General features: G+C 47.7%; 1 protein-coding gene across 2 annotated transcripts in view; it reads left to right on the top strand.

Moving 5' to 3' along the window:
* Nucleotides 1-19,211, top strand: part of LOC147703701 (protein orai-2-like) — a 90,404-nt gene extending 71,193 nt beyond the window's left edge. For both annotated transcript variants that reach the window (XM_086932052.1, XM_086932053.1), the window contains exon 2: nt 14,791-19,211. In XM_086932052.1, coding sequence (XP_086788178.1) covers nt 14,791-15,339 — 549 coding nt within the window. In that variant the 3' untranslated portion in view covers nt 15,340-19,211. The remainder of the gene's footprint in view (nt 1-14,790) is intronic.
* Nucleotides 19,212-23,756: the final 4,545 nt, after the last annotated feature.

The raw sequence follows: 23,756 nt of genomic DNA, 5'->3' as shown, positions 1-23,756 counted from the left end.
AGTACAGGGCGGCATAAAATTCGCCGAAGAGCTCCGCCTTGGCCGCGTCTTGATGCTCCAAGGCGCCCGAGGGCGCCCGGATGCCACCTATGTATTCTCTCTCGCGCTTATCGCGAAGCTATCGAGCCAGATGTTTCCCTACTTTATTGCCTTGTGCGTAAGAAAGACGCCGTAAGCGCAGGAGGGTATACTCCGCTCGGTTATTATAGTGGGCCCTGAGTTTACCCCGCACTGCCGTAAGCGGACAGAGCGTCCTTCGAGAAGGATTCTGCTTGTGCGCAGTTTCAAGTGTTGTCAGCTCCGCCTCCAGTGCCTCCCTTTCCTCACTCCTAAGTTTGTTCAAGGCGGAGTTCAAAGCAATGCACGTGCCCCGAGTCGCCTTAAAGGCGTCCCATTGGGTGAAAACCAAAGTGTCCCCTTCCTTGTTTAACTCAAAGAATTCACCAATGGCCGCCCTGAGTTTTTTGCATGACTCCTGATCTCGCGTGAGAGAGATAGGGAAGTACCATTTGCGGTGCGGGGACGTCCCCGGGGCCCAAGTCAGGCACACTGCCAGGAGGCTATGATCCGATACAGAGAGCGGGAATATCCTACTTTCCCTCAGGTCACCCTGTAACGACTGGCTCAGAAAGATGTGATCAAGACGCGAATACGTGTGATGAACATGGGAGAAGAATGTATAGTCCCTAGTGCGGGGGTTGAGGGCGCGCCAGCTATCAATGAGACCCAAGCTTTCCATAGCGTCACGCGACTCAGAGGAAAAGAGGCCTGCCTCCGTCCGCTGCTGGTGCAAGCGATCAAGTTCTTTGTCCCAAACCAAATTGAAATCTCCCATGACCACCAAAGCACCCTCCCCAAAGTCCCCCACCTCCTGCAAGAAAGCCTCAAGGAACCCATTTTGGCCCGTGTTCGGCGCATAGAGAACCACCCACGTGCAGAGCTTGCCAAGGAGCATCCCCTTCACCATCAGCCATCTACCCTCCCTGTTGCTACGCACACCCATGGGTTGGAATTGTAGTGTAGAGCGAAACAAGAGTGCCACCCCCCGGTGTTTAGTGGGGGCCGAAGACCTGTTAATCAGTGGGTATTGCCTATTCTTGAGCCTGGTTTCGTCCCTACGAGCCAAATGAGTCTCTTGCAGTCCCACCACATCCAGATGATGATCTATAATGTATTTCCACACCTTCTGACACTTTTGGGGGGAATTAAGGCCTTTAACATTCCATGAACCTATCGTGACTGACATAATTTAGAGATTCCCGTCCCCCACCCCGCTCCACACAGAACCCCCTGTAGTGCCATAAACAGCCCGAATACACCCACAGTCATACCAGATCCACCGCTACCACCACTGAGCCCACTCCAAATCAACACCCCCCCAACCCAAAGGAGCCCCAAGATACTAAACAAAGAAAACAGCCCCAGAACCTTAAAGAGAAAAAACAGTCCAAAAGAAGAAGCAGCTGGACATGACCATAAGGGTCGGGGGTAGAAGACCCAGGTAATGCCCCCCTCGAGTTCAGGGTCGGGGTAACCCTCCATTGGAGCAAGGTCCCTTAATTTACCTGAGGTGGTAGAGCCCCACAGGCCGATATTTGGAAAGCCTAGGCTGCCGAAGAGCTGTCTATCCGGCTCGAGTCAGTCACCAGAGCCACCGAGGCAAGAGCCTCTCCCCTCTCACTTTGGCTCGCTGGTGGATCCGGGCCTTCCGCCATTCCAGTGCGGCCCACTCTTTGCCATGCCGGGGAGCGGGAACGGCGTCGTCTTCTTGGGGAAGTGCTGGCGCCAGCCGACGCGGCCTCTTCCTCCATGCCCAGAAGTTCCCTGGCAGCCGCCAGGGATCGTACTTGCACCAGTCTGTTCTGCCATCTAAAGATGAGCCGAAAACTGGAACAGATGCACCAACGCACAGGGGCGGCCAGGGCATGGCGACAATTGTGCGCCGAGCGGAAAATGTTGGCGGCCTTGGATCAGGACGTGGCGGAATACGCCGCTATGCGCCTCAAACACGTCTACTACACCGGAGGCGACCGTTGCGGGAGGCTTCTGGCGAGCAGACTACGGGCGCAAACCCAACGGCAACAAGTGCGCTCTCTCCTGTCGGCTAATGGCGGCCAGATTACGGAGGACGCGGCGATTGCGGCGGCCTTCGGCAACTTTTATGCGGCGCTCTACGACGCGGACCACCTGGACCCCAATGCCGGCCCGGCCTACCTGCAGGGCGCGGAGCTCCCCACCCTCACCCAAGCCCAAGCGGACTTTCTGGAGCGGCCCATAGGCCTGGAGGAGGTCATCTCTGCTATTGCCCGCCTCAAAGTGGGGAAATCCCCGGGACCCGACGGCTATACTGCGGCGTTTTACAAGACCTTCTGCCAGCAGCTTGCCCCCCTCTTGCGCGACCTGTTTAATACATTCGACAAACCTGGTGCCATACACCCGGACCTGCTAGAGGCGTCTATCTCTGTTATTCCCAAACCGGGCCGTGACCCGGCGGTCTGCGGTTCATACAGACCCATCTCGCTGCTGAACGTAGACTTGAAGCTCTACACTGGCATACTGGCGAGCCGCATCGCACCATATATGCAGCAGCTGATAGACCCCGACCAGGCGGGCTTTATCCCCCAACGGCAGACCAGCGACAACACCAGGCGGGTGCTGCACCTCATTGAGGCCGGGTCGCGCACTAAGCCGGGCTGCATGCTCCTCACCATCGATGCGGAGAAAGCATTCGACAGAGTGCATTGGCCATACCTCGATCAGGCCCTCCGCCACTTCGGATTTGGGGAGAAACTCCGCCATCGCATCTTCAACTGCTACCGCCGGCCCAATGCCGCGGTAAGGGTGAACGGTCATACCTCCCCGAGATTCGACATTGGCAGAGGCACGCGCCAGGGCTGCCCTCTGTCGCCGCTCCTATTCGCGCTATATATGGAGCCGATGGCTCAGAGAGTGCGGCAGCATACACTCATATCTGGTATCAAATTTGGTGCTGACACGCATAAGATCAGCCTGTATGCTGACGACGTCTTGCTGTCCCTTACCGACCCGATGCAATCCCTGCGTGCTCTCTTTGTGGAGCTTCACACCTTTGCCCTGGCTTCGGGTTTTAAAATCAATGAAGCCAAATCTGAAGCCCTGAACATCTCCCTAAGCCCAGACGTGGTGGCCGAGATTAAGTCAGAATTCAAAATACAATGGTCGGATGCAGCCGTCCCGTACCTGGGCGTTCGCCTGGCTCCTACTGTCCGGGGTACTGCGCGAGTCAATTATGAGGCACTCACACTCAAACTCCGGGAGCAGCTCCGGCGTTGGAAGCCGCTCACATTGTCATGGCTAGGCAGAATTGCCGCAGTTAAAATGACACTGCTACCGCAGATCTTGTATCTGTTTCAGACGCTCCCCTTGAATCCCCCGAAGGGTTGGCTTCAGCAAACTCAGTCGGAATTGTCGCGGTTCATTTGGAACGGCCGGCGCCCTAGGTTTAAGCACACTCTCGCCACTCTGCCCCCAGCGAACGGGGGGGTCGGTGTGCCCGACCTCACCCTGTACTTCCAGGCAGCGCAGCTGCGCACTTTCGTGGAATGGTTTCAACTGGAGTCCGGCAAACACTGGCTCTTCCAGGACCAGGCGGTGGCCGGCCGTACCCTCCAAGGCGTGCCTTTCCTGCCACGCCGACACCGACCCCCTAACCTGTACGCCTCTGAAATCACAAGCACCGCCCTACGAGTGTGGGACAGAGTGGCCGTGGCCAAGGGACTGACCACCTTCCCCTCGCCTATGACCCCCATCTTTGAGAATCCGGACTTCTCGCCGGGCTTGGATGCCGGAGCATTCACGACGTGGCGGACGACGCCCTGTAGAGCGGCGGGACACATGTTCGACCTCAAGGGGGTCCTCCCGTTCCTGCAGGTCAAGGCGGACTACGGCGTTGCCGAATCGGAACGCCTGCAGTACCTGCAGGTGCGCCATTGGGTGCTCCACCCCTCGATCCAGCCCGGGGCCCAACGGCACCTCACGCCCTACGAAAGGTGGCTGCTGACGCGCACCTCGGACAAGAAATTGATTTCGGACCTTTATCAGCAGCTACTTCTCACTCAGGCGCACACGTACAACGCGGGCCAAGTCAGGTGGGAAAGGGACCTAGGGCGGCAGCTCACTAGGAAAGAATGGGAGGGGGTGTACCACAGGGCCAGACACTCGGCGTACCACACCGGGCTCACCGAGACACTAACTAAAGTAGCCACATACTGGTACCACACCCCTGAGAGACTACACCACTGGGATGCCCGAGTAAGCGACAGATGCTGGAGGGGGTGCGGGGAACTAGGGACACTGGAACACTTGCTATGGAGCTGTGAGGCGCGGCGCCCCTATTGGGACCCTATCCTGGACCTTATAGACGCACATCTAGACACACAACTGCCGCGCTTCCCAGCATACATTATTCTAGGCCTCCCAAACGCCCTCATGTACCCTCTGAAGTCCTGGAGGGGACGTTTGATCGCGCTTGCGCTTGGGGCAGCGGTCCAAAACATTGTGGCCCACTGGAGAGCAGTTCAGGCTCCGCAGCAATTGGGGTGGCTCCACCGGCTCTGGGCGATCCTGGGAATGGAGAAACTATCACTGGCAGCAGCAGGGAGGGGAGCGGACTTTGCGGAACTCTGGCGACCATTCCTCGCCCTGCTTACCGGGGAGTTTCGTGAGGTGAGCTGCCCACGCTACCTGCGTCTGCTACGCCTAGCAGAAACACCTCTCCCAGAACCCAAGACACGCGCCCGTAAGCGCACAGGCCCATCGCGCGCAGCACCACTTGACCGTTAATGGAAGACAACAACCGATTGATTATCCCCGGAAATGGACAAGGAGAGGGGAGGGTTGGGGTGGGAAGGGTAGGGGGGTTGTTTACAGTTCTTTGTTCCCTCAGGTTGCACTAGTACTGCTCAGCTTGCACCGTTGTAGCACCTCTTATGACGCGGCCGGCCCAGTTGGGTTGTAGGCGGCTTGCTGTGTTAACGGACGATATGCCCGCTGGCCTTGTGATAGGGGTCAGAGGGGTTGCTGACTTAGGCCTCCCCGGAGTGGTGACTGCCCCTACAAATATCTCGGAGGTGCATTTTGTTTGCCTATGCTCAATAAAAGATTTAATACATAAAGATGAGCCGAAAGGGGTGGCCCCAGGAATAGGACACCCTGTGCTCCCGCAGGAAAGCCGTGACCGGGCGGAAGTCCCGCCGCTTCTGTAATGTGGAGGCCGCCAAGTCCTGAAAAAGCTGGGGGCTGTGTCCCCGGAATTGTAAATTGTTAGTATCCCTGGCCTTCCGTAGGATCCTCTCTTTCAATTGAAATTCATGGACACAAACTAAAATGTCCGGCGGCGGTGAACGCGCGCCACGTGGCAACCCAACTCGATGAACTCTGTCCATGCGGATCTCCGAGAGATCCGCCTCTGCCAGAATTTGCAGAAAAAGGGCCTCCACATACTCCCGCAAGTTTCCACCTTCTCCTTCCCAGGGCACCGCTCGGATTCGAATGTTATTACGGCGGGATCGATTTTCCAAATCCTCGCAGTGGGCCTTAAGGTCTAAATTTTGCTCCTGGAGTCTGAGCATGTCCTGCTGTAACTGGTGGACGTCTCCAGCAAGGCCTAGATCGTGATCCTCCAGGGTCGCCACCCGCTCTCCGATGCCATCCACATCTCGGCGGACCTTGCGCAGATCGGAGGCCAGCTGGGACTTCATCTCCGTGATGTCGTCCTTGATGGATGCAAAAAGTTAGATCAAGAAGGCCTTCGTGACAGGGCCGTCCCCGTCCTCCTTCGGGGGTCACTTGCTGGAACCGGGGGGCGATGCAGATGGACCCTTCCCAGGACCGTCCTTCCCTGGCTTGGTCGTGCGGTTCCTCGTCGTCATGATGGAGAGCCACGGCTAACCCCCGCGCGCTCCGCGATTGCCAGGAGCGTCCCGGGATATCAGGCCACACTCCCTCGCACCCCCCGGACTCCCTGCTCTGCCATCTCCGGGAAGCCGGAGCTATCAGGGGACAGCGATCGCCGTGCTCACTCAATGTCCGTTGAATCGTCCCCGGGCTGTATGGGGTAGGGTCGGATCAGCTACGCTTCTCCTCTCGTCCCTCTGCGCTGTCCAGCAGCCGCCAAACAGGTCGGCGCCTCCTCGTCACCTCGTCCAGATGATGTTAGCCGAAATGATCCACAGGGGGGTAGATTAAGCTCGGGACGGTCCCAGTCAGGGCGTCCTGCAATTCGATTGTTCTTCTCCGCAGGTCGCGGTGGCCCAGGGTCCCCCGGGTAATAGCAGCCGAGGATCTCCGGGTGAAGCAGTGTAGGCTGCACCAACCTTGTGCGTCGCCGCCTCGTCACCTCGGCTAAGTCCGCCGTTCTTGGTCGTAGCTCGACGGGGAAAGGCTCAAAAGCAATCAGGGCACCTCAGCAACCCCAATAAAGTCGATTCCGGAGCAAAGATCGCCCCAGGAAAGCTATACAAGGCGATGAAGGGCTCGAGGCGCCGGAGGAGCTCGCAGGCAGGTCTTACTCCGTAGCCATCTTGGCCACGCCCCCCTATTGCATTTTTAATGCTTGTTTTATATACAACCCTAACCAACTCTAGTAGTGTCATGCTTCATCATCTGGTTCACCCTGGCCCCTATAAATCAGGGTGACCTCAACCGTGTTCCAGGAAGCTCTTTGTATATTAGTCTTGAAATGTGCCATGAAACTGTGAAATCCCCGTGGTGATTCATTGAGAGGCTACAATGAACATCATGATTTAAAGGCACTACTAACCTAGGCGCCATAAAAAGTAAAAATGCAGCATAAGGTGCCGTGAAAAGTGATGAATATAATTACCAGACATAATTATGTTGTGATACATACCAGAATCATTTTTTAATTAATATAAGGGCCGCTATTGCATTGTCATTAGCATACTAGCCATTATAAGATGGCTGCCGTGAAAAGTAATGATGGAATTACAATGTATGTGCCTTCTTTTATGTTTGTTTATTTTGTTGGTAACACGTGACATATGGTCACTATGGTTTCATTTAAATAATGATAGAAACAAACGTCAGTTTACACTGACGAAGGCGGCAACGCCGAAACGCGTTTGTAAACTGTCTTTGCTGAAAGGTTTTGCGAATAAATACCTGGCGAACCTACGCTACATTGGCTGAGAGTGCTCTTATTTTGAATGAATCCCGAGGATTGGGGGATTTTTGAGTTGTTTCATATATATATATATATATATATATATATATATAATCTTTTTGGGAGGAGACCCCCATACTTACCTGAAATACGTGGTAAAAACCTGCATGTTAATAAATGCGTGGCAAAGGCACTGCGATGTAACAATTGATTTATAAAGACTGTTTCCTTTAATTTTAATAATTTCACATGCACTCCGCTAATAAAGAGATACGTTGGGAGTGGGTGAGGAATTTTTATTTACACGTAACTTCTTCAGACAAACCAATATACAAAGAGCTCCCTGTAACACAGTTGAACCCATCCTCACTTATAGGGGTCAGGGTGAACCGGATGATGAAGGAAGCCACTACTAGAGTGAATGAGGGTTGTATATAAAAAGGATTATCTTTCCCTCTTTCCACTTCTCACCGAGAACAAGCTATAAAGTTAAAGGAAAAAGCCATACCTGTGGGACAAATGTTAGACCTAAACCACTTTCTTTTAAGGACGAATTAAACAGGCTATTGGAGAAACTTTGTTAAAAGGGGATTATAGAACCCCCGAATTCTTCCGAATGGGCATCAGCGAAATCGGCCCAAGGAAGGGGGCTGTGCACTTCCCCCTAATTTTTTGATTATTTATGTAAAGGCCGGGCCCCAGGGGATGGTGCCCCAGAGCAGCAATTGGCCCGGGAGGCAGGCGCGGTACCCCTCCCTGTAAGTTTATAAAAAAATTTCTTAAAAGCCGGACCCCTGGGGATGTGGTCCTCGGGGCCAAAATTGGCCCGGGCATGGGGTCCCCGGGGCCGAAATCCCCCCAGGGATGGGAGCCTCATAGCCCCTCTAACCTGTAAGTTAATTTTTTTTTTTTTATATATAAAGGCCGGCCCCAGGGGACTGGGACTGCTCGGCTTCCCTCCCCCATTCATGAAAAGCCTGGTCCCAGGGATGAGGTCTCCGGGGCCCAAATCGGCCCAGGTAAGGGGGGAACGTGGTCCCCTCCCTTAATAAATAAATTGATATTTTTTTTATTATTAAAAAGGACCAGCAAGTCGCCAGAGGCCCTGTCCCCTTTCTCCACCATTCTGCAAAGTGCCTCCTGTGGCACTTCTGGTTGGGGGAAGTCCCCTTAGCTGCAGAGGCTCTTTGGCGCCAGTAAGCCACCCTGTTACTTCCAGTAAGTCCGACACAGTGATTTCTGAGAGGTCTTGGGAGGCCATGCCCCCTTTCTTCAGCACTCTGCTAACGCGCTTCCTGGTTCACCACTGGTTGTGTGATTAAGTCCCCTTAGATGCTGAGGGTCCTTAGTGGCCAAAATACCCTCCTGTTACCTCTAGTAAATCCCACATACCATGATTGCTGATAGGACTTTGGGTGCCACTCCCCCTTTCTCCAGCGCTCTGCAAACACGCCTCCTGGCACACTGCTGGTTGGGGATGAAGTCCCCTTGGGTCTAGAGTGTCCTTGGGCGTCAACAAGCCCTCCAGTTACTTCCAGTAAGTCCAACACAGCAGGATTCCTGAGAGCTGATCAAAGGCCCGTCCCCTTTCTCCACCACTCTTCAAAAGCAGCTACTGGTTAAAAAACATAGAAATTCACTTAAAAAAAACAAAGGTTACAGAGATGTTATAGTTATGAAATTGAATTTGAAAAACATTGGAAATTCACTGAAAAAAAAACAAATGTTAAAGGGATGTTATAGTTAGGCTCTGATTTAACTTGTACAAAACCAGTGAAATTCAGCAGATATATTTACCGGAGCTAACTGTAACTTACTCCCCTGCAATGCACTGCTTATGACCTGACATGTTGCATTATGAGTGACATGATGAGTGACATCCCTGATGACATCTCAAATTACATCACTCATGACTTCATTCACAGAACCACTCAAACACCCCCATACAACCTGTCATATGCCCACTCACACCACTCACATATTCATACAAGCGCTCTCACATCCGCTCGCTCCCCCATACAGCCATTCACACAGACACTCAATCGCCAATACAGGCACTGACACACCGACTCACTTAATCAAACACTAACTCAAACAGCTACTCACTCACCCATACAGCCACTTACCTTGCGCTCACTCATACAGCCATTCCGACACCCACTCACTTACCCATACCGTCACTACATACCCAGGTACCCACCCATAGAGCAACTCACACACCCATACACACAAATATACATATAGTCACACAGCCACTCATATAATAGTATCACTCATGAGTGATGTCACTGGCATTGTCATGAGTGATGTAATATGTGAGGTCATACGCAGTGCATTACTGGAGCGTAAGTTATAGTTAGCTCAAGTTATTATAACTGCTGAATTGCCCTAGTTTTGTACAAGAGAAATCTGAGCCTAACTTTAAAGTCCCTGTAACCTTTGGTTTTTAGGTCGAGGCTAATGCAGCGCGCAAGCTCTGACTAGGAGATGACCTCTTAGATTCCTCAGGACTTTTTCGGAAACTCATGCATGTACTGCACTGTTTCCAATGAGCACTCGTGCAAGTATGGTGTTTACCTTGCTGGAGCGAGTAGCTATGCCATCTGTTTCCAATTATTGCGGCCGCGCTTGTTTACATTTGCCTGTCTCGCGGTCACGTTAATTGATGGCGGTCGCATTCACTTTTACGGCTGCTTGTTTATAAAGGTCTGACTGTCTCATCTTGTCCAACTACTAAATCGATTTCAGCATTTTCTCAATCCGATAATCCGACCTAAGCACCCTTTCTTTACAGATAAAATATTTCCAATCTAGTTCCCCTTCTTTTACCGCACACAGGGCTTCAGCAGCCACTAAATTCAGTCTACATAGTCCTGTCCGATGCCTTCCCTTTGTATGTTTGGCTCACAGCCTTCTTCATCTTGCCTGCCTAACTGTACCAGCATCCTCCCTTGGACAATGGTCTATATCACCTTGTGTCTAAATCTTCTCTGTTTCTTGCTTACGTTTCAAACGCCTAATATGCCTGAATGTATGCACTAGCCCCAGATAACCCCGTACAGCGTTATCCCATTGCTGAGATCTGCCTCCCCAACACACCTTCTTACCACAGAATGCACTTCAAGCTGTCTGGGCCCACTAGTTAGTGCTCCGAGGTAAGTCTGTCTTGCTTCTCTTAGGTGGAGCACGGTGTACAGTGATACGTCACCGGCTTCCTGTCCTGGAGATAAACAGAAGACAGTGACCGATGTCATACAATAATTAGTACTCCTTGAAATCTGCGTAACCCCTGCTCCAAGACTACCTTCAAGACTCCTCCCTCCTCCTGCACTATTGGCTCTCTGCTCATAGTCCCGCCTCCTCGTGGAGAACAGCTTCTCGACCCTCTCCTGCTTCTCGGCAAGAATAAACCCAAGAAGCTGCATGCCTACCTGATTTGTCGGCAGCAAGATCTTTAAACAGGAGCACCCGTAACTTAACGGAAAGAAGTAATTAATCTCAGTGTCCAGGATCATTGTGTCTGTGAAAGCACCAATTAAGTCTCTAAACTACAAAAATCAGCATAGCACCCTTTTTAAAGACTTGACTCCTTACGACAACTGGACGTCCTGTTTTTTGATAGTGGAGAGTTTGGGGAATAGTACATTTATGGCATCCTTATAACCAATTGACTGAAATTTGCCAATGAGTACTTATGTTTCCTTACAGTGAATGGGGTGGGCAGTAACCGATCTGTTGCAAAAAGGAAACACATGTTGTAGACTTTGACTGCAGCCGATTACCAATGAGAACTTTACAGGTAGGACAGTTGAAGCCGTCTGCCCACACATGATAGAGGTGGCGGTCATATGTATATGGTATGCTCTGATGTGCACAATACGAAATGCCATACATCGAGCATGTTTTCATTAACACCCTGACCCCCTAGGCCTCTTGAGCAGGTCCCAGAGAGAGCCAGCCAGGGCAAAATAAGATGTTTAAAAAAAAATTAAAAATAGGCTGGAGCCGCGCGGGAACTGCGGCTCCCGCCGAAAATTAATCACAAGCTCATGCGTTTCTTTAGAAATCGGGACCCGGATAGACCATGTCTCGGGGGCATTTTGAAAATAAAGGAGGGAGCGCACAGTTCCCGGCCCCCCCTGGGGTTTAATGATGCACTGTGCAACACCACCTCTTGATGCTTATTCATTCTTCAGTTGGGAGTCCTATTGGACTGCCCTCAGGGGACCACCACCTCCCCAGGGCCTATGCATTGTTATGGAGTGGCCTCTCAGAACCCTCCCCTCCCCCTGGGCCTCGGGTATTACCACGTCCCTGGAGAAATAATCAATTTGTAATGGGGGGTCTCGGGGACCCACCCCCCGGATCAAGGGGACCACCACCTCCCCGGGGCCAATTTTTTTTTTTTTTTTTATAAGTGGTAGGGGGGTGCAGCACCCCACTGGAGCTGTTCTCTTCCCTAGGGACTGCCACCTCCCCAGAACAGGTTCTACGAATAAGAAAGGAGGGGGGCTGTGTGCCCTTCTCCCGGAGCTATATGTGATACTGGGGACCACCACCCCCCGGGCTGGCTCCTGCTATGTCCTCCCATGGAGCCCACCCATGGGACATAGCTGTTTGCTGTGCTTTGGCAGGAGATTTACTGCTCCCGCAAAGCCACAGCAAATGCTCCGCTTCCAGCAAGCGAGAGCTCAGAAATGTTCTCGCTTGCTGGAAGTGGAGCAGGATTGCTTTCAGATACAGGGAGCTGCATGTTTAGCAGCTCCCTGTGTTTGAAAGCAATGCCGGTTCTCGCAGAAGGTGTGAGCCAGCTGGGACTGCAGGTGCCTGCAGGCTCCCCCTGCAGTCCCAGTGGAGAGTGGGTGACTTGGGGGCACCCACAGAAAGATGGCCAGGCTCCGGGATTAGGTCACCTGGCCGAAATTGGTCCATGGAGGCACGGGGTGCACACACCCCTTCTCCTTTTGAAAAAGGTGGGCCCCGGGGATAGGGTCCCCAGGGCTGTAATCGGCACGGGAAGGGGAGCTGTGTGGCCCCCCTTCCACGAAAAAATATGAAATAGAACAGGCTGGGCCCCGGCTGATAGGGTACCTGGGAAATTGGCCCTATTAAGGTGATTCACTCAGCCCCCTATCCCTAGTAAAATAAGAAAAAAGACCGGCCCCAGTTGAAGTCACCAGAGGTCCTGCTCCCTTTATCAACCACTCTGCCAAGGGACCTCCTGGTACACAACGAGTTGGGATATAAATTCCCCTTGGCTGCTGGGGCTCCTTGAGGGTCGAAAACCCCTTGTGTTACCTTCAGTAAGTCCCACTTAGTGGGATTGCTGAGTGGTCGCCGGAGGCCCGCCCTCTTTTTCCACCACTCTGCAAGCACGACTACTAGTAAAAAAAATACAGAAATTCACTTTAAAAAAATCAAGGTTACAGGGAGGTTATAGTTAGGAAATAGCATTTAATAAACCTTAAAAATTCACTGAAAAAACAAAGGTTATAGGGACGTTCTAGTTAGGCTTCGATTTCACTCATACTAAACCATAGGAGTTCAGCAGTTATAAGTTACCTAAGCTAAGTATAATTTATTGGATTAGCCCCTTTTATTATAGTGGGTCAAAATATGGTCATCCCCAGAGGCTGGATTCATCACAACTTGTATTTCCGATTGTATGTTATTAAATGGGGTGGACTAAATACAATGGTTAAGGTATTAGAAGGTCACCTTTGACAGCTTGGGTCTTCTTGATCTTTATAAATCCCCTAATACAATTGGCCATTCATAAATCACGCATTAAATAACTTTGCTTCGAGAGCTGTATAAATAATTGGCTAGACGCTGCCTTTGCCAAGCATTCATTTGTTAATTGCGCCCAAGTCTCAGCAACCCTTGATATAGAGCCCTAGCTGAGGTGGAATATATCTTCTGCACACCGCCATTGTCTGACCTTGTTTAGACTCTGCACTTTAAATTTGCTTTTCCTTTTCCGCAAGAATGGCGATGGGACATATCTTTCTGTGTGTGATAATGCCTCGACCCAAAGCACCGGCCATTTATTGCTGTTTGTTTTTACTTTGTATCGAGAGCCAAGACACCGTTTTCTGGCGCCGTTGCTGCGCAAGGCCACTGTGAGACCGCACAAGGATGGTCTACATTTTTAGCAGTCTCGATGTTCACTCAAAATTTGTTTTGCGGTTTTACATTTCACAAAATCAGTGTCCCATATTAGAAGGGGATATGAATTTTAATGGTTATTCCCTAAAGTTTTAGCTATGATTTAGTGCACCTGCTTCGGATTCTTTTATCAAAACTGTTATATGAAAACCGGATACTGAATATGAATTTTGTATAAGATGAAATTTTTAACTTATGTTCTACTACTATCTATCTTTTATGCTTTTATGGACTTCGGTCAAATAAAGTTTACTTTGACTTTGATCTGAAGTGCGTTGCTCACCCTAATATCACCAGTGTGTAAAAAATGGTGGTTTGCTGAGTGAGTGTGGGCATAACAGAAGGTTGTCTTTATATATTACAACCTCCCTTTTAGGAAAGGGAGCAGGGCTTTGCCAGCACTGCGGGTAAAGAGCTCGCTGCTTACATGTGTGTGTTACCTGCCCACCACGACTTAAAATTCCCATTAAGCTAGGCACTATTAATAATGCCTGTTGTTTACATTTCTTACAAACGATTAAAATGATGGTATGTGCAGTGTGTGAAGACATGTTATTATTATAATGTCTTTACGTTCCAGTTTGTTTCTTCAATAATCGTTTGTGGAACTTCTGTTACTATTAGTAGAACAATATCTTTTTTTACATATTAGTATATGCAACAGATTGTGGTAGCACCCTCTATGAGTATACTCAAATAAGGCACGTCCCAGGCTTTCTGGTCTATGTAGTCTTGAAGTATATATATATATATATATATATATACACATACACATACACACACAGTGAAGTATACATCAGCCACTGGCATCTCCAGTAAACGTGAGTTCAAATCTGTCGGGAAGGACAACTCCGTCCCTCCATCCCCTTTTGAAGTTGGTAAACTGAATACAATTAAATTTGGGATTATTACCATTTGTTATTTCCAAGGCTCCGAAAGGGTAGAAATAAGAAACCTTACATGAAAGTACAAGTTGTCACTATAAAAATGTAAATCAAGAGGCATGAAGGCGAACCGAACCAATTTAAGTCACCCACACAGTCCAGTTGAGCAGCAAAGTGAAACCGACTTCAGGGGAGTCCATTTACTTCATTGTTAATCAAACAGGAAGTCTGTGTCAGGTCCAGCTTAAAGTTGGACATGGTATGTGGATGGGATCTGTCTGACGTCAGAAAGTCAGTGGCAAAACTAGGATTAAATTGAAGCACACGAAGGAGAGAAGACTGCTCTGACCTGAGAGACCTGAAGGTCAATGGGCTTCCCAAGTCACATTGTTTTTTTCAGACAGAAGTGAGGTACATTGACCTGAGGTCAACATCTTCCACGAGGAAACACAGTCAGAGCCAGTAAAGTGCGGAATACTGAGGTACGGGGGCTCTGCCTGCCATCCCAGAGAGGAATGATGAGTGATCCAGACCTGAAACGCCTACTCTAACTCTGCCCCCTTTCTCTTCCCACAGGTGGCCATGGTGGAGGTGCAGTTGGTAGATACCTACGACTACCCGGCTGGCCTGCTCATCGCTTTTAGTGTATGCACCACCGTCCTTGTGGCTGTCCATCTGTTCGCCCTGATGATAAGCACCTGCATTTTACCCAACATCGAGGCAGTCAGCAACATCCACAACCTCAACTCTGTGAATGAGTCGCCTCATGAGCGCATGCACCACTACGTGGAGCTGGCCTGGGGCTTCTCCACTGCCTTGGGCATCCTGCTCTTCCTTGCTGAGGTGGTGCTTCTCTGCTGGGTCAAGTTCCTGCCTGTGGGGGCCACCATGACCAACGGCACTGCTGCTGTGCAAGGTGGTGCTGCGAGTGGCCAGGGTCTTCAGGCAGCCATCACCTCTACTGTCATCATGGTGCCTGTTGGGATCATCTTTGTCGTTTTCGCCATTCATTTCTACCGCTCACTGGTAGGCCACAAAACTGAACGTCACATGATAGAGATAGAAGCTCTTCACAAAATCAAGTACCAGCTGGACGGGGCTGATGCCACATTGCACACCGTGTGATGCTTGACAAGTGGTACACAACGTACACTTTCAATATTTTTTCGAGGAAGGTATTTAAGGTGGCACGCCAAGGCTACTGCAGCTTGTTCTTGTTGGAAATTTACTGATTTGGTGGAAATCTAGTTTGGCTATTTGGTCATCGAAAGGAACATTCTGTGAAGGCAGAAGTGTTTGTGCCTTGTTGTGTATCAGTGGTGGGGCAAACATTGTGTTGCAGCTCATATTTAATGGGAGAAGAAACAGTTTGTTGAGTTTCCTAAGTTTTTGTTTTAGTGACTTAACAAAGGAATGCATGCAAAGGCAGCAGAACGTACGTAAAGGTACCTGGTCCCAAGTGGGTCCCAACAGATGATGCAGTATCTCATTTTTTATTGGGAACCCACCCGCTGGCAACTAACTAAAGCTTTTAAAAAAAAATTCGGAAGCAGTGTGCCTACAAGTTACTTAAATAAAATACATGAGGGAGCCTTAGAGCACTTCACTTGATGCATGGAAGGTGCCATTGGTCTTGGGATTGGAAGCATCTTTTGACATTATTGCCATTTTTTTGCCAACATCTGAAAGACTGTTCTGGAAAATGTTTAGAATGTAAGAAGGGAATCTTGGTAATGTGCAAAGAGCAAAAGGTGGTGCGTGCTCAAGCGTGATCTGCTTCATTGTGACTGAGAGACAGTTGACAAGGGGCCATCTTTGTCATTATAGCTTCTAAACGGACACTGTCAAATGGCTGCACCACAAAAGGTGGTACACACAGGAGGTTACAGCTTTTTATTAAGGAAAAGTGACCAACTTTGTGGGTCATCTTCAACTTTTGGATTGTTTATCAATAATTTAAAGCAATGTTCCAGAAAGACCGCAGAAGAAGGGCCTCTTATATTACTGATTCTGGAAATCAACACGCTTGAGTGATGCTTTTATCTTTTATTGTTTTTTGGTTCATCATAGCATGAAATGTTCCATAAATGTGGTGTAACATCTCGGCAAAACACCTTGGCATAACAATTATACCTATCCTGTAGAAGTCGACTCCTGAGGCTGTTGGAGAGACAGAGTTTGGAAACGACTGGATCACAGTGGCTGTACCATGTCTATGCTGAGACTTTTATATGCATCATATAACGGTTGTGCTCCTTGCATCCAGTACTCCTTTCTCTGTGTGCCCTATAGCCTCCTTAGGACCACTAAATTCTGTATTTTCTTCTTTTTTTCTACCACAAAGTTTAGATTAATTTGTTTCGTTTATAGCTCAGATACTTGAGTATTTCAAACCAGTTGAAGATTTTAGTGCCCCACATCAGAAGGGGGTCCCACAACATATTGTTCTTCATGTGTGCCTTACTGTTACAGTATCCTACACCGACATCCAGTATGCTGCCCTTACTTCACCCGCCCAGCCTCCCAGGAGTCCCTTATTACGAGGTGCCTGCAACAAGAGGCCCACCTTGATGGCAGATCCAAATGGAAATAATCCAACAATTGCCCTCCATAGACATGTTCTTCAGTCCTGCATTAGTCTACACTGCACAAGGTCTGCCATCCCTTGCACACAGAATTATTTCAATGTGCCTTCTGTACTTGGCTCACCCAAACCTCAAATTCTACCTCTTTGAACTTTCAGAGTGTTGTACATATTCAGCTCAGGTGTGTCTCCTCCACTGTGCTCTTCCCCTATCCCCACTTCTCTTCTCCAAGTTTCTTCTCCTGAATTAGAGGACTCTAGAAGCTTGAAATGACCAGTCAGCCCCATTGCCCTCTCCAGAGCCCCACCGTCTTGGTCCAGTTATCTAGATTTGTCTGACCATAGTGTCCTTTTTCCCACATTTGTATGAGGTTATGAAGTTGGGCTAGGTGAGCGCTGCGTCATAGAGAAATCAATCTTTACAGTAGCAACACCCAAAACCATGTCAAATTGGCATATCTATACTGATATAATATACTTCCTGATCTCTTGTACGATGAGGCAAGTAACTGTGTAGATCTCTGGGTACATTGCCACATATTGTGAAAGTTCTTCTGAAGGTAGCTCAGTTCAGAGCAGTCTTGACTAACATTGCATATGTGCCACGTCATATATACGGTGCCAGAGTACCTTACTCCGTCTTGTTGAAATGTAGCTTATTAGTGTAGTAGCTTTTGCGCGGAGGCAGAACTAGCACAGGAATTTTCAAGTAGGGAGTTAAAAGGTAGGCTCACTAAGAGCAGACAAGCGTCTGGTCCCTAAAAGACTGCTTTGAAGAAAGGACCGCTGGACGTCTTGGTGCAATGTTTTTGTGTCCTCTTGCAGAGAGGAAAAGGTGAGTTCCTTCCCTTCGTGTGAAGTTTTTCTGGGACCTCCATGCCTAGACAGGCAGGTGCACAAGACCAGTTTTGAAATATTTTCTTAACATCGCTGGCAGGGGTGGTTCCTAAGAGAGCATGGGATCATGGGCTACTGAATGGGATGCACCTTTTCATTGGGCCTTGGATAGTGGATCCAGCTAGAACAAAGTATCTGGACCTGCAACCTCAAAATGTTGTCGAAAGAATATGGTGCAGGAGTTCCTTGGTCCGGATCTGCTGAGTGTTTGAAAAGCAAATTCCAGTCTACATCACTCTGCTTCAAAAGGGTCGACATTTGAATGGGTGAAAGGAATGTGGGTACTTCAACTTTGTGCCTAATGTTTGGTCGTAGTGGTGAAAAACTCTGACCATCTATGAGGAACAATTTCTGGTCCAACCACAGTGTCATAAGGCACTTCCAGACTAGAATGTGGAAGCCCAGAATGTTGAGTGGCCTTAGGGTGTTTACAGCACAACCTTGAGATAACCTATAGTGCTTTCTTGCCCATATAAACAATATAGCAGTGCTGCTCTTAGATTGATGAATGCTTTCATTATTTACGGACCGCTCCAAAAATAACAAACGGCCTGTACCATGCCGTGGAAGAGCGAGAAGTATAGCAAAGATCGATAAAGTCATATGATTGTGTGGCTTAGACAAATTCTGCATAACTAGGGATTTGCTGTGGTTGCCATTATTTGCTACACCACTTGCAGATTTCAGCAAAACTATGAATTTTTCTAGCTTCAGTGGATCAAATGTTACAAAAATGTTGGCCATTAAATGCTGCTCCTGGGTCTCTTCCAAAATTACCTATGGGAGGTCCACATGGCAATGGCTGTATTCACATTTTGAAAACGTTTAATCCTGTCTCCAGGTGGTGTAAATGTCCCTAATGTAATTTTGATCGATTAGGGAAATGCCTTTGTGCTTTGTCTTTGTCTCTGCATGTATTAATACATTTAAAGCATGGCGAGGCGAACAGTTATTGTTTTCTGTAGGGGATTTAAAGAACACATAACTGTGTTTCTAAGTTAGGGTCAAATGAATTACAAATGTGATGAAAAACATCAATCGTGAAAAGCTGTCTTTTGAGGTAATTACTCAAAAAATTGGACTGATATCGAAGTTTACATTTTGTAAATTATTTTCTTCATTTACGTGCAGAGGTTTTGTTTCATTGTATAAACAATTCCTATATACAAAGTGGTCCTCTAACAACCGTTTTTGAAGGCAGTAAAAATTTAGAAGAGCTTGTTATAGCTTCTACACTATGCTGTCTGCAGTTGTAAAGTGTCTCTTTTAGGCACACTCACAAAATTCCAGCGATATACTGTTCAGCAAAGATTTTCTTGTTACAAAGTAGTGCTTCCAGCAGCTATATAATGTGAATATATAGCAAACTTAAAAAAGACCTCCAGAAAAGGCGTTTTAAAACACTGTTGCTTTTTTAAACGTATTGCGAGAATTCTATACGTGTCAGTAAAAAGTTGTGTTCTTGTTTGCTTCTTAATGTATATTTTTCATTAAAAAAACTACATATTTTCTTAAATGTTTGTATTTTTTTAGGTATCAGTGCATAGGTGACCTAATAGACAGAAGATAATACTTCCTAGTGTGCAATATAAATGACCATTTCCCACGTGTTACTTCACATTATTATCCTTTTCGGTGCCACTGAATCCTGCCAAGCCAGAGCTAAAATCGGGTTTTGCACTGCAACATAGTTCAAGTGAACCAGAGTATTACTATGAATTAGTGGAGTATAAGAAGTTGGACTTCTTTCATTAGGATATCACCCAAGGTCTCAATTGAACATGCTATCCTGACCTCGACTGGCCCTCCAAACGTCGAAGTGTTGAATTTTTAGACAGATCAAGGGTTGTTAGGGATAACGAGAGGTACCCCCATGGCTCTGCGCAACTACAACCTGCCTAGCCAGTAACCGTAAAGGGCCTACACTTTAAAATTTGGGGGGGGGGGGGGGGGGGGGCAATAAGCTTGTTATATATTAGTTAATTACTGATGTTGATATTGAATGTCAATACTACAAAATAAATGCAGAGATTACATGTATTAGCATACAGTTGTTCTACAATTATGTTAGTGCATCTTAATTGTTATATTATATTTCTGAGAAGAAAATGAAGGACAGCTGAAAAAGAGATGATGGTTAAACCAATACGTGTTTCGTGGATGCGAGTCTTCTGCTTCTTCAGGGCTGTCCAGACAGGTAGTTTGTATTTATACATAAAGATAGAAAAATAATCCAAGCAGACACATTTTAGACCACAGTTACTACAAAAATATAAAACCAGAGAAATATAGTTCCAGTGCATCCACAAATAATTATTAATTTCTGTTACAATTATAAATAACAAATAAGTTTATTTCTAGAAACTTTCAGCAATTCCTTTTAGCTTAGGTTTGGGCTGCATTTCATTTCATCTAAGTAAAAAGCCAAAACTGCCTCAAGGTGACACAAGCCATGAGCTCACAAATCAGCTATTAATGTTTAAAGCAAGCTTTACTGGTTTTGCACTTTATCCACATTGACATTGGTATTTCTGTACTCCTAGAGCAGAGAAAATGGCAATCGCAGACAATAACAGATTTGTGGATTGACTTCAGTTCAAAGAGAGACCAATGATGGTCTGAAGTTCTGCTCTGAAAAATTAACCTTTACCCGCAAGGTCGTCATTATTGACTGGTTAGTGTTGGAGTGCATAATGTTGCTTTAACTTTTTAAGTGGGTCACTACCTACCTGTCTGCATCAAAAAAACAACTGTAATGCCGGGAAGAGGGGACTGGGGATAAGAAGGAGGGGGGAGAAGGAGGTCTGTCAGGGACTCAAGTAAGGATTCGAACAATCACAGGGAGGGAAGGATGACCGGGCCTTAAAAAGTAGTTAAGTAGAGAGAATGGACAATGCATGGTCTACATACCCGTGTAAAAAGGTGCCCAGGAAAGGAGTGTGGAACCCTGGTCTGAGAAATGCGGACAACCTACAAGCTGAGAGGATCATGTCGTCTCAGGTTGGAACTACTTGGGCGGCCGTCTCTTTAACCCCTTCGATGCGGCCGCGATTCCCCTGGTCACCCTGGTGTGCTGTAAACAGCACGAACAGGGGCGGGCCGTGACGAACCCCAGCCGTCATCAGCACACGAGCACCGTAGTGCATGACGGCTGGGGTTCGTCATCAGCATGGAAGGGGTTAAGGTGTTCAAGGAGAGTTCCTAGGTCGCCATGAGTGGACATTTAGGAGAACCTTTAGCTTCTCTCCGTAATGCCGAGCTCTCAGCAGTGCCCATTTCAATAGGGTCCAAAATTAGGATGCTATGTTGGGAGGAAGATTCGATTTTCTCAGTGATGTAATCGCCATCTTCGCTAGGAGTGCCAGATTAGCCAGCTTGGATGCTGTGCGCTCCCTTTTGGCTCTTGTCTACATTCCCAGTGCAATGGAGGGCCAGTCTAACAAGACAGGTCTGCTTGCACTGGATGAGAATAAGTTTGCATTGTATGTCCAGAAGAGTCTTGGGGGGGGGGGGGGAAGTATTGTATTGCCGTACATTTATAATTACAGGATATCAAATGAGGAAGCACAAGGGACCATTCCTTATCATTCGTCTCTGCCAGCCTCATCTTTCCAATTGTGTCTCATTTGAGACAAGGTAGGAGATGTCAGCGGAGTTGGGCCCTATAAAACCATGAGATGTGCCTGTGTCTGAGGCCCATGGAGTACAGGAGTCGGCATATAGTGCGCTGGGGAGTACTATATAGGAGGTACTGAACTAATGAAGATGAAATTTAATCCATTTTGCAAAGGAGAGCAATCGGTCCTCCTCAAAGAGATCGACTACTGTCCGTATATTTGATTTGTGCCAGTGAGTGAGTGATGCAGAACTAATATCAAGATAAGATTCTTTTCCCTTGTATATAACCCCACAAGATCCCCTCACCTGTCTTAGTGTTTTCATGTAGTATGATTGGCAGTATGAATGGAGAGATTGTGAATTTTGACAGAACAGTAGTTGATATTTGTTGTGTCTTGTAAACATCCCCGCATCACCCACACTCCATTCCCATTCGAGAGAATATTTGATGTATTTTTTGGTCTAATTGTTGTTATTTGATCTTCTTTTAATGTATATATAAATTTTGCAAAAAGCTTCCCAAAAAAACAAAAAACCAATCACGAATTTTTGGAAGTAAAAAATAAATTTTCTTTTGATATACATTAGGTGTGGACTGAATGATTGGTCAAAGAAGCTGAGAAAGGACCACTCAGCTCCTCTTATCGTTGATAAATTATCAAGAGCAGTACTGGCAGTTGTTTTGTTTTCGAACTAATATCAAGGCAGCTATTCACAACTGCTTTTCTTGGGATGGCGTTGCTCTAAGGAATTTTTTTTAGTCTACAGAAACGGTCCAATTGCTGACATTTTTAGAATTTCCCTTTCTTGCAGCCTCACGGCAGCCAAAGGTACGACACACATTACCAATTCTTGGCCTTATGATTATCGTAAATTACAAAGGAACAGGCAATAACTATGGGTGATAGATTAGTGGATTACTTTTTGAACTATTCCTCCAATGCAGAAATCTGTGTGTAATCTCAAGAGTGCAGGTGAATTCCAAGACAGTTGCTTCTTTTCTTCATCTTGTCAAAGATTTCGGTTAATATTTTGGCAGTTAGGTGGCCAGCCACTTAATGTCAAATAACCTGCATGTTGGCTGATCGTTTTCCTCCAAGACGTATTTCATTGCAGAAGCCCTTGTGGCGAAAAAGTAGGAGCAGGTTCCACATAGCTACTATGCCTGGGGTCCATCCACAGAGGCAACATAACTAGTGTGCTCAACACGCTGGGCATTTTCTCAATTTCAGCACATTTTCTGTTTCGGAATGATGTGCCTAAATGGCAGATCCGCAGAGAAAGGATGCAGGCCGAAGTGGCATTCAAGAAGCCTCCCTAAATTGGGCAGACCTTTTATGCCATTTCCACTTGAGTCATATTTACCATAAGGGAGGTCAAACAGAGGAGCTTGATGCAGGTCCCCCATCCATTTGTCCTTCCTTTCCTATAACTAAACGACGCATAGGGATCGAGGTGGTGGTGGACAGAACAGCTACAGGTTTTGGTAGATGCTTGGATGAGAGAAATTATTACTCACCAAGGCCGAAGGGTCTTCGCACTGCAATACTTCTAGTCCCTATCTGTACGTGTGCTCCACTAAGCTTCTTCCTGGGCTTGTTCAGGTTGGCACTGTAGTCCAGTATTTCAGACCAACGTTCGGTGGCTGGGCAAGTACTGAGTAGCTTTTGACAGCTGCCAAATCTCTGTGGTGTAGGGGGCATATAATTAAGCACACTTCCACTGTTGACTAAAATAACAACTGTACCACAGGGGTAATCGAGGAAAGCAGCACTGGCAAAGTCCAAAGGTTTCACCTATGTGAGATCTATTGGCTTTGTCAATGTGTGTGAGAAGCTGGCCTGGTTGATATATGATGTCCACTAATGTAGGTGAACACCTTGCACCAGTCCAGACAACCCTTATGGTGATTTAGGAGGTCACAGACAACCTTAGAAAGCGGTTCAAGTGGTAGTTGTTGACAGCAGCCTTCAGGCTTAGTCTTGAAGGAGTGTAAAGCTGCTTGTTGTACTAGAATGCAATCTTATAGTACAGATTCAATGAAAAGGAACCACACAAAGTATGTATAAAAATATGTATTTATTATAGAACACTCTAGTACATTACAGTATCTCCTACACGGAGATAGACACAACGCAACACAATACTTTAGCAAAGAAATCACAGTGGGACTTGGGGGGCAAACCATATACTAAGAAAGTGGTATAAGAACCACGACTGCAGTCAGGACAATGCCGAGAGGACAGAGAATTGCTGGGGAACCACAGAACTACTCAAGGTAAGTAGATAGGGATCCCACGGAGAGCCTGTGCAGTGTGTGAACACGACTGCGTGCTCCGTATGTGTGTTGGAATTTTAAAGGTTAGGGACCCTTCCCAGTGGACCCTGGAGAAACCCTGTGGAAGACAGATGGTTGGAGAGCCAACCCACCCGTTGATACTGT

The sequence above is a fragment of the Lissotriton vulgaris genome, chromosome 7 (genome assembly GCF_964263255.1).
Source record: "Lissotriton vulgaris chromosome 7, aLisVul1.2, whole genome shotgun sequence".
NCBI classification, from domain to species: domain Eukaryota; kingdom Metazoa; phylum Chordata; class Amphibia; order Caudata; family Salamandridae; genus Lissotriton; species Lissotriton vulgaris.
The sequence above is the reverse complement of the archived record's forward strand: the minus strand, read 5'-3'. Positions and strand labels throughout refer to the sequence as shown.